This window comes from Centruroides vittatus, unplaced genomic scaffold (genome assembly GCF_030686945.1).
Source record: "Centruroides vittatus isolate TY-2023 unplaced genomic scaffold, ASM3068694v2 contig_3077, whole genome shotgun sequence".
Classification (NCBI taxonomy): Eukaryota; Metazoa; Arthropoda; class Arachnida; order Scorpiones; family Buthidae; genus Centruroides; species Centruroides vittatus.
This window is the reverse complement of record NW_027121979.1, coordinates 498,438-513,031: the sequence shown is the minus strand read 5'-3', so window position 1 is coordinate 513,031 and position 14,594 is coordinate 498,438. Positions and strand designations below refer to the sequence as shown.

General features: G+C 39.7%; 1 protein-coding gene across 1 annotated transcript in view; it reads right to left on the bottom strand.

The window, feature by feature from the left end:
* Nucleotides 1-10,528: 10,528 nt before the first annotated feature.
* The window catches only part of Uba5 (Ubiquitin-like activating enzyme 5), a 30,515-nt gene continuing 26,449 nt past the window's right edge, over nt 10,529-14,594 (bottom strand). The window contains exons 10-12 of the mRNA XM_067267734.1: nt 14,058-14,136; nt 10,813-10,922; nt 10,529-10,748 (exon numbers count right to left, since the gene is read on the bottom strand). Coding sequence (XP_067123835.1) covers nt 10,674-10,748; nt 10,813-10,922; nt 14,058-14,136 — 264 coding nt within the window. The 3' untranslated portion in view covers nt 10,529-10,673. The remainder of the gene's footprint in view (nt 10,749-10,812; nt 10,923-14,057; nt 14,137-14,594) is intronic.

Genomic DNA, 14,594 nt, shown 5'->3' with positions numbered 1-14,594 from the left:
GATCGTTCAGGACATGCATACCCCAGCCCTCCACCGTATCCTTCATCGCGTTCCCGTCAGGATCGTCTACAGGTGAGCCCCACAGCGAGTGCTTGGCGTTAAAGTCGCCTGCCAAGACCAATTCACTGCGGAGCGAGACAACCCCTTCGAGTTCACTCAGAAGGGCTCCCAGATTTAATGACGGTGGGCGATAACTGGAGACCGCGACCCAAGTGCAGGTGGGCGACCGTATTTCTACGGCCACCACGAGCCGCGAGACGTGGAGAGCAAACGCGTCGACGTCTCTCCGTGTTAAAACGACTGCCGCTCGACAATCATCACCTTCTTGGGCGAAGACGCTCCATTGAAGTGATAGGCCACTAACCTTTCCTTGTACTAAGTACGGCTCTTGTAGCAAGAGAACATCTATCTCTCGCTCGGCCACTTCCACCCTGAGTTGGGCAGTTGCGGCACGGCACTTTTCGGCATTAAACTGCAGCACCCTGCAGTAACGTTCTTTGTCCCTCTGTGTGTATGAAGGTGAGGTATCGAACGCAATGATTGTTTGTTATCCCTGTTTACTGACCGTAGTCAGTCCTGGCCCGAACTCTTTGGAGTTCCCGCGCATAGCACGGGCAGTTGGCACTCATTGCTGAGTGGCCGGAATCCAACTGCAGGCCGAATTTTCCGTTAGCACTAGTGCAATTAATGCACTTCGGGGGATTCTCTTTGCACTCTTTGTACGAGTGTTCCCCCGAGCATCGGCTACATTTTTGAGTTGCCGCCGTACAACTCTTAGCGATATGCCCGAAGGCATAGCACTTGTAGCACCGGGTGCAAGCTATATATTCCCTTACCCGGTTGCGGGTCCAGCCCAAGTGGACTCTCCCCCTTTTCAGGAGGGTGTGGAAGGCCTTGGGAGTGGCGTCAACCACCCAGTTGACAAGCCCTCCCTTTCCCTTCAAAGGGAATTTGACCTGCAGGTCGTCACTCTGCAGGTCGAGGTCGTTTTGACCTCTTAAGGTCTCCACAAGACCTGCTTTTTCGATGTCTGTGCTTACATCGAATATTATGAGCCTCGGCCTGCGTCTTTGGGGCAGTCGGCAAGTGACTGCCTCTCTTAGCGCAGGTGGCCCCTCCGTCAATTCCTGCTTTAGTTTCGCGACATCCTGGCTCTTCGAAACCTCTACCAGGATGCCGTTGTTACGCACTCTGCGCACGTTCTTTATTCCAACGCCCAACTTCGCTGGATTAATGTGCGTCTTTAGGAGTGATCGAGTCTGATCACTATTCATCGTTTTCTCCGACTTAGGGTATACCAGGAGCGTGTGCTCCACGGATTGTCCCCTTTGGGCCTGTGTCGCCACTCGCGGCCGTTCTTGCCGTGGCTTGGCAGCCGAGCGAGCAGCAACAGTCGCGTAGGACGCGCGACTCGGTGGAGCCTCTTTTCCACCTTCAGGCGATGTGGATGGTGGGCGTCCATCCATTAATCTCTTTAGGGTGGCGTTCTCGGCCTTCAGCGAGGCGATCTCAGCCTCTTGTGCGCCGAGGATGGAAGACACCCTACTGAAAAGATTATAAATGACCGCGCAGGTTGCCTTTTGGCACCTGCTGTCCTGCTTTGCCAGCAGTTTGGTGAGATCGTTATGGATCCCATCCAAAGCGGCCCGCCTGCTCTCAACCGTCTCAAGCTTATCCTGTGTCACCACAGGTGCCGAAGTAGACGGTGTTTCAGCTTTGGAGGCCGGACTTATTTTCCCGGCCACCGCTGCGGTAGGGTCTTTTTTCTTCTTAGACCCGCCTTTAGTTTTGGCAGCGGGTTTCCTCGCCGCCATGGTCACCGCGGGCTGAGCAGCTACCTCTTTCGGCTTGTCGCCTACAGATTTGGCCGCTTTGCCTTTGGCCGCCAGTGCCCGCCTTTGTTTACGCCTAGTTCGAGCGTTACCAGGCGCGGGCTGCCACTCGCCATCTTCGCTAGAAGAGGCGGTTTCAAGTATCTCCCCACTGTCGGGCACAGATGAGTCCGAATCGGACTCACTGGCCGCAATGGGGATCGACACCTTCAGGGTGTCTTTGGCCTGTCCCGCTCAGGCTCCCGCTGGTCATTAGCGGGCTTGCGTTTCCGCAAGGCCCGCTTTTCCTGTGGGCGGGTCCGTGCACCCACCTTCAGCGGTTTAGTCCTCAACTTCTCCCTCCGAGAGTCACTTCTACGGACAGTAATCCACAACAGCTTTCGTTAGCTTAACGACATTTTCGCTGCACACCAGCACACAGAGATCTGCACAACACTAATTCTTAGCCATTGTAATCAAATAAAAATAAAAAGGAGAGAGACTTCGGGGTGGTCCCGACCTTTCATGGGCGCCCCGACTCCTTTCAGACTTCAGGAAATGCGTTTAAGAGCCTGCTCTGGCTTCGGACTTACTGATGGTTCCATTTTGGCCATCTTATTGCCGGGCCGTCACTGCTTGGCCCGCTGCCGGGACAGCTACCCATTTAATGGCCGCCTACCCAAGGTCACCCCAGCCCGGCTGGTTGCTTGGCTTGGGCCGCCCCATCCGCCCTACTAGGAGACCTTCTTCCCACTTCCAGTCCTCCGAGACCATATACGGCCATCCAACGCATCGTCAGGCCTTTAAGCACCGCTCCCCCCCCAGGACATAGGGAAGTTGGCCCTATGCGCCTGGAGAGCGGCTCTGCCGACTGCCCGTCAGGATAGACATCAGCTGGCGGGACCCTACCAACCTTCTGTAGGTGCATACATCCCTCCGTCACTCGCACACAAGACTTCGGCTTGGGAGCTCAGCTCCTCGTCTCGAGGCATGGTCATCAATGCAGTTCTAGACCCCAAGGCAGTACCCAGGGTGTGTGTGCTGCACACCGGGGCCTTCACCCTGAGAAGCTGATTCTTCTTTTACCGGGCAGAAGGTATTTACGTGGTTTGCGCTACCACGGGCAGGGACGTTGCCGACTGCATTTCAGTCGCCCCTTTACTACATCGGCCCGCGCCACCAGGTCCGATGAGGGAGTTCGTTTCGTGTGTCTCGGTTTCCGGATTATCTCCGGATACCTCGCCGACGCGGGAATTGAATCCAAGAAGCCCAGCAACCTCTGTGTCGTGTCAGAGGTAAACTCGTCGGTTTAAGTTCGACGATCATCTCGCTACAAGCAGACGAATTGACCGTCGCGAGTAGGGGGACTCGGGACCGTTCCACCAAAGTGTAAGATCCCTACCACGTTTCAGCAGCGCCCCTATCGAGTGGTGCCGACCGGCGAGCGCCAGAACTTCCATCGGCAGGACTACCAACTTAAACATCGGACAAGTCCAATCGATCACACTCCACATATCTTGTCCGAAGACAAGGCCTCCGGGACTCCTGTTAGTAGCGGCTACGGCACTCACCGCCCAGCTCTGGACTTACTGAGGGCTCATTTTGGCCCTCTTATTGCCAATACTATTAGGAATGAGTCCGTGCCACGTTCGCACCAGTCTCTCTTCTGTCTCAATGTGAGCCTTCGTGTTATAAGTCCAATTCACAGCTTTATTTGCCATCCGCCCCAATCGGAGATAGGTTCCAGATAGAGAGAAAAATTCGGAAACTCCTTTGGGGGCCGCGGGCGAACCCACTGCAACTCTGGACAGCTTGCTGCCATGAGGCACAACACGCAGACCCAAAGCCTCTGATACTCTGACACCTCTGAAACCTTCGGCCCGAGTTTAAAACTCCATCGGCGACCGGGACCAAGACATGGGGCTTCCGTCCCTGAAAATCGAGACTTCACACCCCTGCCTCTCGCCGCTAGGCCCCCCACCACGACAAGGTCGACTTCCCACTTCGGGGGAGGGGCGTGGACGAAGAGGCAGACATCGCGAAAATACGAAGTAACAACGAAATCCAAGAGGCCTCGGAGGTGTTGTCACTCCCTACTTCTTCCACAACAAGGCCTGTGGCTGGCTGATCCCTGACGACCTTGGCCAAGTGGAATGGACTCAGAACTCTCCCGCCTCCGGGAGAGTCCCACGCCACACGCACTGGGGGAAGGTCGTCACCACCCGCTGCCTCTCGCTCGACGGTCTCCAGCGACACCGAACATTCGGCAGAGACCAAGTCCACCACCGGCTCCTCGAACGTCTCATCGGAGCCGTCCGAGGAACCCCCTCCCTCCGGCGCCGGCGCCACCGCATTCTTCCGTCGGAACCTCCGGCGAAATCACTCCAACATCTTTATTCTGAAAAAAAAAGTTTGCAATTAGTCGATTAAAACAAAAGCTTAAATTAATGTCTAAATTCTTTCGAGAAAAGCAAAATGCTCACCGCAGCTGCCTTTTTAAATGTAAAAGATTCGAATCCGACCATCGAACGACGTGCCGAGATGTCTTCTGGGACCGATTAACGCAGAAAAAGTCCAAGATTATACTCATGACGAATCGGAATTCGGATAGCTCGCGTTAGATCCTACCGGAAATTGCTAGAATGTTCCAACTGTATTTGCAGTAGAGACGACCGACCCGGAACGAAGAAACTCTCTTACGTGTAATTTGTATTTGTGAGGACCGAATTAAGCCGGTCCGATTTTAAAATTTTATTGTTTCAAATCCCCTCGGGAGATAACGATCAAAATCAGAGATAACAATCAAGAGTCAAAGGATGTGCAGCCTTCCGCCGTCAGACCCGCTTCCCTCCTCTCCGGATCCGACCTCTGAATCACGGAGATCGACTCATCGTCTACCGTCATCGCAGCGGACGGAACTTGGAGTATATAAGGGGGGAAAAAGCTAAGAACGGGGTCGCTGAAGGTCCGCACAAGACACCCGACCCGTAGGATCCGTTCCGAGAAGCGAGGGCCGAGACACGAAGTCACCGAAGCCCGCCGACGACGAGCCGCCCGCCCGATCCTCCCGCTTCCCTCCACGACCGGAGAACCGAGACGATTAACCCTACGAATACAGTTAATTCTTCGACTAATCCTAGGAAGAGGTATGATCTCCCCCGCATTTGTGAACTCTCTCTCTCGTGGTTAGAAACGGAACGCGTTAGAGCTTTTGTATCTGTTTACCGTCTAAATAAATCTCTATTTGTTCTATCTTGACTCCGTTATTTCGAATATCGCCTTGAACTTATCGACGAACCCGCACACTTCCTCCACTCGACCTGACAAATAATTACCCGATCCCGACAAGTCGGGATATCACCAAAATTTAGCCATCCTTGACAGTGGGGTGGGTCTTGCCGACCTGTTCGCCGACAAAAAGGAGGTACGACTCCGTCCTACCCCCCGGCGTTCCCACATATTTGTACGACAGTAAATTAAAGACACGCCGCACGTAGCCACGAGGAAAAGGCACTCGAGTCCAAGTCGTAACAAGTGTTTCCTTCTAGAGCAATTTACCCTAACGTGTACGTCACATAAACGCAACGACGGCATTTAAAAGAGTTTCGTGCAAAGAAATTGCCAACAAGTCGACAAAAACACAAGACAAACGTACGAAAAAGCGAAACGTGCCCACAGCCCAACTCGACATTCGGGACACGAACGTTTAAGTGGCACGAAGAATTGGCAGAGGGTTACGTAAGTGTGGAAGATCGACTGCACTCAGAAAAGACTACCTTGTGGAAAGACCCAAAGAGCCTAAGGTAAAGAATTCTTTGTGTCCATCGTGTATAGATAAGTGTTAAGTGTATTAGTATTAGTGCAGACAATTTAATTCTAGCAAAATAAGCCATTGAAAAGCGTTGTAACTAATACATAAATTGCATGGAGAAGTCAGAGATCAAAGGGCGAAATTTTTGACCTGTCCAAGGAACATCCCATGCTTCAGAATACGGTATCCGTCCATCAATGTTACCAGAGTATATTTTAGTTAAAATTCGTATTTAAAGTTAGCATTAAATAATTTTTAATTGAATTTCTATAAATAATCCTTATTCTTTGATCGTGTTAATAAAATATAAATGAATTAATTACGAAAATAAACCAATGAGCAAATACTTAATCCGTTTTCGGCGCTTCGGTCGCTTTCCAATGTGGCGGCTGGTTTAAAAGTCGTTTCGGATGTTAATTCACAAGCGACGGCAGATTTAAACGCAAATACGCCGGCCGATGTCGTCTCCGAAAGTTGGACTAAACGAAGCGAAAATAAAATCTTACAGCTAGCTAAATTGTAATTAAAATCTTACTTGGCGTAATGTCGGCGTCCAAAAGTCTTCTTAAAACCACGCTCCGGTAGCAAAGAACACTGACAAAAGGCAAAAAACACAGCGAAAACAAGAGCACAGAGCGCACACGTCCGTTCGGCAAGCGAAAAACGTGCAAAGTGACGCAAAATCGTGTTGCAACAATACGCGTTTCCATAGAACAGCAATTGTTGCCGTTTCTATGGAGATTAGAAAGCGCCTAACGAATTCGAATGCGATTGACGTAATGGATTCTTTTTGAATTTTAAGGCTAAATATCTGCATTTTTTACGTTTCTATCCCCGAGTGACGACGGATTGGGATCGAGAGACTCCCTACCACCCTCCGCCTTCGGTTTCCATTCTCCACAAGGGATTAGAAGCAAGATTTTCTATAATCGAACGTCATCTTTACCTCGCCACCCCCAAAACTAGAACAAATCATTCCTCTCGTTCGTCCAGTATTCTCCGATCGACCGACAAGCGCTATTGTTACTAAATTTCCTAATATTTCGTTTGTCCAACGCCATTTTAAAAGCACATAGGGAAGAACATATAAAATTAACACGAAATAAACTTGAAAATCTTTTTAAAAATATCATAAATCTTCCAATAAACTAATTCGAGCTTAAATTAATCCTTAAATTCTTCCGAGAAAAGCAAAATGCTCACCGCAGCTGCCTTTTTAAATCTAAAAGATTCGAATCCGAAGCGCAAACGGACGACCATCGAACGATGTCTTCTGGGACCGATTCTCCAAGTAATATTAAATAAATTCTTACGTCTAGGGTCAATATGGACTAAGACTTACCTCAAAAATCTTCAGTCTTCTCCGCAAAAGTCCGCAAACCGCAAAAAAACCAACGCAATCCAAGAGCACAAGAAAAGCACGTCCGACCACAACCAGAAACACAATCGAACTGCGAATCGTCATGCGTGACGTTTTTCGAACAAACGTTAAAAGACGCGTCAACAATGTTCGAATTACGTAAAAATTCGAATTTAAAAAATCAATTTTATTTTTTTTAATTAATTTATATATATTTTTTTTCTTTTTAAATTTTGCTTCAGTCATTTTCTTGTGTTCGGAATTTGATAAATAAATTATCTTCTGCATTTACATAGTGCAGAATGTCCAACGTGGAGATCTTTTTCAATTCTACGTCTGGAGGCTTGACCATCTCCGAAAATCGCCCGAAATTCGTTTGAATAAACATCTTTTTCGTTCATTTTCGGCCATGGCGTGAAATAAATCAAATTCCTAGGATTTCGCCCAATATTATTTCGATTTTCGGAAAGATTCCTCGGTCGCCGTCGGGGTTGCCGGTTTCGCGGATTAATGCAACATCAAACTGGATAAAGTTAATATTAAAAATACCGAAAAACCTTTATAATACGGCCAAACGAAAATGAAGTCCGACACAGAGGATAAACAGATTGAGCCAGGGACAAGCCACCATTCTTTCTCCTCGAATTTCTGGCTTTAAAAAAAATCCTATGTGTCGGACTTCATTTTCGTTTGGCCGTATTATAAAGGTTTTTCGGTATTTTTAATATTAACTTTATCCAGTTTGATGATAATCCAGTAAGATAGGAAAGGGAGGGGGATCAAAGAAAATATTACGGTTTCTTACACGGGTGGGTGGAGGTCTAGAATGGCCGAAATCGCCCTTACGTAATTTATGGACGGCCGCTTATTAACAATTTCATTGTTAATAATTTTTGAAATTTACATTTTTTTGTCGTATTTTCTAACTTCTTCAATGAATAATTCCAAATCTATTTGTTACCTCATCCTTTTCGCTACACTTTCTGCCTTTACGACAATCAAACTACACGTGACGAATGCACGTGACTACGCGTCACAAATCCTCGCGTTTTTATTGGTTGCAGTACGACAGATGCGCGGAACGAAAACGGAAAAGTTAAATAATTTTTAACTTTGCTTTCAGTCTTGTTTCTGCCCAACTGAACCTTCCAAAACTGAAAGTTTCGTCAGTTTGGCTTTCAGTTTTACGATTACGTCGCGGATTCCGGTAATGTGGAGTCCAGGCTTTATATTGTGCCTTCAAATCACATCACGACACAGCAAACAGTGTTCACACTGTTGTGTTGCATCAGTGTAGTTGTCAACAGTCTCCAACAAGTAGTATTATTCCTGGTATGGTTGAATGTATTTTTGTTTTTGTGAGAAACTCTTTGAGGAAATCTATATTATTCAACTATTGAATAAGACGGCCGGATGGCCGAGCGGTAAAGGTGGCAGCCTACCGTTCTGGGGGACCCGGGATCGAATCCGAACGGGTCGAATAATCCCCAGGAATTTTTCGGGGGTGGTCCGTTCGGATATGTCGGGCCCCGTCCCTCACCACCCGGTCGCCCCATTGTGGGCCCGGACGAACCCATAATGGGCCTACTAAAAGAGGCCCTCTTAGTGCCCACAGGGCGGAAAGATTTAAAAAAAAAAACTATTGAATAAACTTGATGAAGAGGGTGAGAGTTTGATTGCCATGGTTAAAGTATTAGTGTAACGTAAAAGAAGAGATCGATTGCATCTAATAAATTCTGTTAGATCAGTATTTGGTGAATTTCATCACCTAATGCTCTATTTCTGGCCGTTGGAGAGCGTTTTGCGATGCAAAAAATGGCACAGACGGCTGACGAAGATCTAAACGATTTGATCTGGGTGTTAATACATGCACGAGATCTATAAATACAAGGTCAGGACACGATACCGTGATGCATTGCGGAAGTCACAATATTGGTTCCTTTGTGGTAGTGTATACGGGTGTTTTGTACCTTTTTTTCCGATCTCAATTAGCTGGATTTCTTGTTATATATTTATGTTTTTAAACGATTTGGTTTACGGAACCAAAGTGTAAAAATTCATCAGCTAGAGGTGTAAGATTGTTTTGTTTTCTTGCTGAGGAAAGCTAAATGGCTTCCATATTTCAGAAGAGATAAATGGAAACAACTAAGAATTCGATGCCGTGTGACGTTAGTGGATAAAATACTGTTAAAAATACAAATCTATGAAGTGTTTGCAATAGATTTTGATAATGTAATTTAACAATCTTTTAGATACATTTTGAGGAGTCACAATTTCGAGTTAAAAGAGCAGATGGGAGAAAATTATTGCTGCTGATACACAAAAATAAATGTGAATAGGCCTATTTGTAAATATGTCATCTCTTTGTTTTAAATATTTTTTAGTTATTATATTGGTAAATTTTTAAATTTGTGAGTAAAACTTTTCCATAAACAGTAATGTTCATCTTAAACTAAACAGTAAAACAGACCACCAAGTCTGTTTTAATCAGAAGACAAAGTTCAGTTGGAAAATAAATTTTTGGTGAAATATATCATATAAATGCAGAACACCAGTAGGTTTTCTGCATTTATATGAAGTCTGTCATAGTTATTTAGTTTCAAAGTCAATTCATTTCGATTCTCACAATAAATTTTAGGTAATATTCTGATACCCAATGGTATAAAAAGGAATCTTTGTGATACATTTTTAAAAAGGGAAAGATTGGAATAGCAGTCAAGCTAGTTGTTTACAGACTTCACTACGCTGGTTATTTCTAGGATAAGTTAATCGAAAATTTCAAAAAAACAGCTAGGATTTGTGCGATTTATGTAGGAAGGCTGTGGGGAGAATATATTAAAAATAAAAATTCGTAGAAACTACGTCTCTAATAATTATAAGAATTTTATCATCTTTTAATGGTTATGCATAAGTTGCTTAATTACAGAATTTCATGCATAAATTTTTAAAACTTCGATTCTTTATACCGAGGTGGAATACAATTATCCAGTAAATCTACAAAACTTGTACACTATCAAGTCAATAAAATCCGTCTAATTTAATGTAAGGACCAACATATTTTGAATGATTTATGTAAAACTAGAAACAAGAGCAAACAACTTAAACTTGTATCCAAGTAAGCCTGTTCTATAAACAATTCTGAAGAATTTGTTGGACATTTCTGCGATAGAATTGGAAAGTCAATCAGTTAGCATATAGTTTGTTTTCAGATGATTTACATTATTTATTTTAAACAAAACCCATATATATTAAACAATCAAACGTTTTATACTGATCGATAGTAAATATAATAATCTTTTTAATGTTTGACCGATCGTCATCTAAATCACTTCTTATCAGACATTTAGATATGAATGACATAATATAAATTTAAATATGAATTACACAATAATGTATATTTTCCGATTTGATTAATGATTTCACATGTAACTATTGTTAATGGTTAACAATAGTTATAAAATGACTTAGGCTAGGAAAGTGTTTTTTAACAGCTTTATCATAAATTAGTTTATTTCAATATGTTTGATATTATATTTGAAAAACAAGTTTCAACAAAACATATTTAATTTCATATATTATTTACAAAATCTTATACCGAAAATAAAAAAGAATTATAAACCCCATCAATAACATCTTGAAATAAGTATTAAAATAATATTTAAATTGTATAAATGATTAAAAATAATAATTGTTAAAGAGCCTTCATTTTTGCCATTAAATCGTCAAGAGATTCGTCGGTATCGCCAACCACTGGTCCTGTTGTTGACTAGAAGAAAAATTTTTATTAATAATTGTTAAGAATTTTATAACGTTTTAAGAGAATTAATTACATTTGAAGCTGGTTTAGTATAAGCATATTTAAGCCCTCCTGCTAATCCTGCAACAGACTCAGCTTCTTCATTTTCGTCATTTGGAGATGTTTCAGATACTACACAGATTCCTAATACACATTTTATTTATTAAAAAGAAAATTAAAGAAACACACTTAATAAAATATTCCTATTATAATTAATGTTATAAAAATTTATTTTTAAATTTATATTTTGAAACCAAATTAAATTAAAACACAAAAGTCAAAATATGGTTTAAATTAAATACTTCAGAGTATTACAGATTCATTTTAAAATCATATATTTAATTTTGTTGTATTAAGAATTAATAAATTCAAGATTAAGTATTAGAATAAACAGATAATGTTGAAATACTGGTTTCAAGTTAATAATAGAATACATATGAAATACAATATATAAATATAATGAAGTAAAAATATAAATTAAGAATTAAATTTTCTAATATTTAGATATACTATGATTTACATTATTAACTTATAATCAATCTTTGATAAAATTTTATTATATATTTAAGTGGCAATAAATAAACATAAATTTTTTTACACAAAAACAAATCAAATCCATGTTGAATGTATTCTCATGCTTAAATGAATAAGGACAATTGATAAACATTGTAAAAAATAAATTTGGAATTTTAAATTATGAATTAAAAGTATATAAACATAAACCAAACTCAATGATCAATTAACCAAGACCTAAAAATCCAATTATTTACAAGCTATATTAATAATTAAAGATTAATTCAAAATTAATCTTTAATCATTATGAATAATAGTACAAGATTGTAGCTAACTGTCTAGTTTTGGGCCAAATTATGTAATTCAATTATTTAATTAATAGTTCATAAATAATCTGGTGTTTAGGTCTTAAGAGTATTTCAAACATTGCATAAGACTAATTACATGAATTTAAACAATTTTTATCAATCATTAAAGGTGGAAAAATGAACTGAATTTGATTATTCTGGATAAGTGGCATACCATCATTTTTTGTGAGAATGAAAATATAGCTGACCAGGAGAATATGGATACAATGAATAAATATGAATGTAATAGTGTATGAATTGTCTGCCCAAGTAAGGCAATTCAGAAACATTGTATGGCGAAAACAAAAGCAATAAGACATCTTCTTTAACAATAACAAGATACTTTATTGCTTACTATAAAATCATTAGTTACCTGGAGTTATAATTTGCAATCTTTGTGAAACACAGTAAAGATAGTTTAGAAAGATGACTGGTCCATCTAGCTAAGGAGCTCCTGTCCCTAATGCACTTCCAGTTGCATTATCATATAGGACAGTGGTTCTCAACAGGAGCTACATGGCTTCCCAAGAAACAATGAAACATGTCAGAGGAAAAAAAAATGGGAAAAATTGGGGGCCACAAGAACTACTAGGGAGTTACCAGAGCTATAAGAAAACCATGCTAATTTACAAAGTAGGATATATAAATTTGTTTTCTATTTTGTACAAATTGATTGTAAATGTTATATTACAAAATACTAATTGAAAATCCAATAACAAGGAAAACATAGTTTGAAAAACAAAATTGATATGAAATGAATCCATTCATTTGGATCCACATGAAGTAAATGTGGCTAATATGGTTCTGAAACTACAAGAATATCTTGTGGATCAACAGTGATTCAGAACAATTTCTGGATTAGTGTGGAAATTTCCCTCAGCTTTGGGACAAAGCAAAAAAAATCTTTTATAATTTTCCAAGTTCCTATTTGGTTGAACTGGGTTTTAATAGAATAATTCATCTAATATAAAATGATCAAAACAGATTGAATATTGAAAACAAGTAAGATTTTCAATTATGTTTAATGAATTTCCAGCCAAATACACAAAAATTTGTTTCTTCTCATCAGCCAAAAGGCTCACACTGAAAGTCAACTGAAAACTAAGAGTTTTTATTTTTTAAACATTTACCTATTTTAGAATTCAATTTATTTTAATAACATAAAATACAAATTTTATGTTATTACAAATTTAGGGAATATGTGGAATTTTTTCTTAGTTAATAATTATTAATTTTTTGGTTTTTTAAATATTTGTTTTACATTTAATACAATTGTGATTCTTTACATTATAAATGAAAGACTTTTCTTCAAGAAAGAAATTGATACTTTTCAGTTTCATTACTTTTTATTTTAATTATCATTTCTGAGTTTACAATCCAATACTTGTTTACTGTAAAAATATATTAATAATGAACACCCATACTGCTGTAAATAATCAGGCTATAATTTGGAAATAATAATTATAAATTATAAATAAATATAGCCATCGATGTTATATCTTAAGCTTATATATACTGGAAGAGGAGATCGGCCCAAAGGTCCGGGTAGCACAACTGGCAACACGTCCACATGGTAAGTGGGAGTTGCAGGTTCAAGTCCCGCTTTGGACTGATTCTTTTCTTCCAGTTTAATCTAAATTAATTATTCAAATATTATAATTATTAATTTTAATACAAGATGGCACCTAATGCCTCCCTCTAGTGCCAAATTCATTTATAATTTATAATTATTATTTCCAAATTATAGCCCGATTATTTATGGCAGTGTGGATGTTCATTTGCTATGCATTGGGTTTCTGTTGATGTTTATATTTATGTATTAATAACTTTCCAAATGAGGAGACCACAGAGCTGAGCAAGTCTCTGAGGGAGGTCATAAAACAAAAAAAAAAAAAAATTGAGAGCCACTGATTTAGAGGGTTGAGCCATTTTTTACTTGTACAACAATGGCCATTGAAAAGGAATGACTGCAAAATTATTTATTTACACTTAGTACACTAAAATTTTAACTCAAATCATGACAATGTGACATTCTAAGTCAAATAAAAATGAATAATTCACCATTCACTCACCAAAGAATTTTGGGATGAACCAGTAACTAGTTTCACTCATGCATTCATGGTGCAAGACTGCTAACTTAGAATACCCCATTTTTAAGTTATGGAATTCTTTTCAAATATGCAGCTAAGTAACAAGTTACTTAGTACAACTAGTAAATTATCATTTTTTTCAGAATTTTTTACAACAAATTGGCAAAGTACAAACAGATAATATTAATAAGAATATTAGATTAATAATCGATACACACTATAATATTTTCAAAGTGAAGATATCTTCATCCTGAAAATATTGTAGTGTCCATATCTTCAATGGTGCTATGACACCGTTCTGGATTATATTGAATTTTTTTTATATTTACCCCATTCATTATCTTCATGAACAATTGTATCATCTATTTCTTCTTTAACAATTTCTTTTGGTTTAAGGGCCAATTTTTCCTATAAAAAATTTTGTAAAATACTGTAATAAAATTAATAAAAGTATTTGCTATACTATAATCTAAAATTTCATATTGCTTTGTGATTAAGTTACCTATAATTCATTTTATGTAATTATGATAAAAATCTTCATTTTTTTAATTTAAAAATGTAAATAATCTTATTTTAAATCTCATTTAATGATATTAATAAATTAATTATACAAAGATAGTATATATTAAATACAAGTGAAACATGTAAATATTAAATATAGCATTCAAAAAATATTTTAAAACTATAGTTACTTGTGTTTATAAAAACTTTTCACATAATGATACGTGTACTGAAAATATTATTTTACAGAATTTTTCTATAAAATGATATTTTGTACTATATTTTTCCAAATTTGATTTCTATAAAGATTATTTCCATAAGTAGCAATTAATTTATTTTAAAATCCACAATAATTAGAATGCATC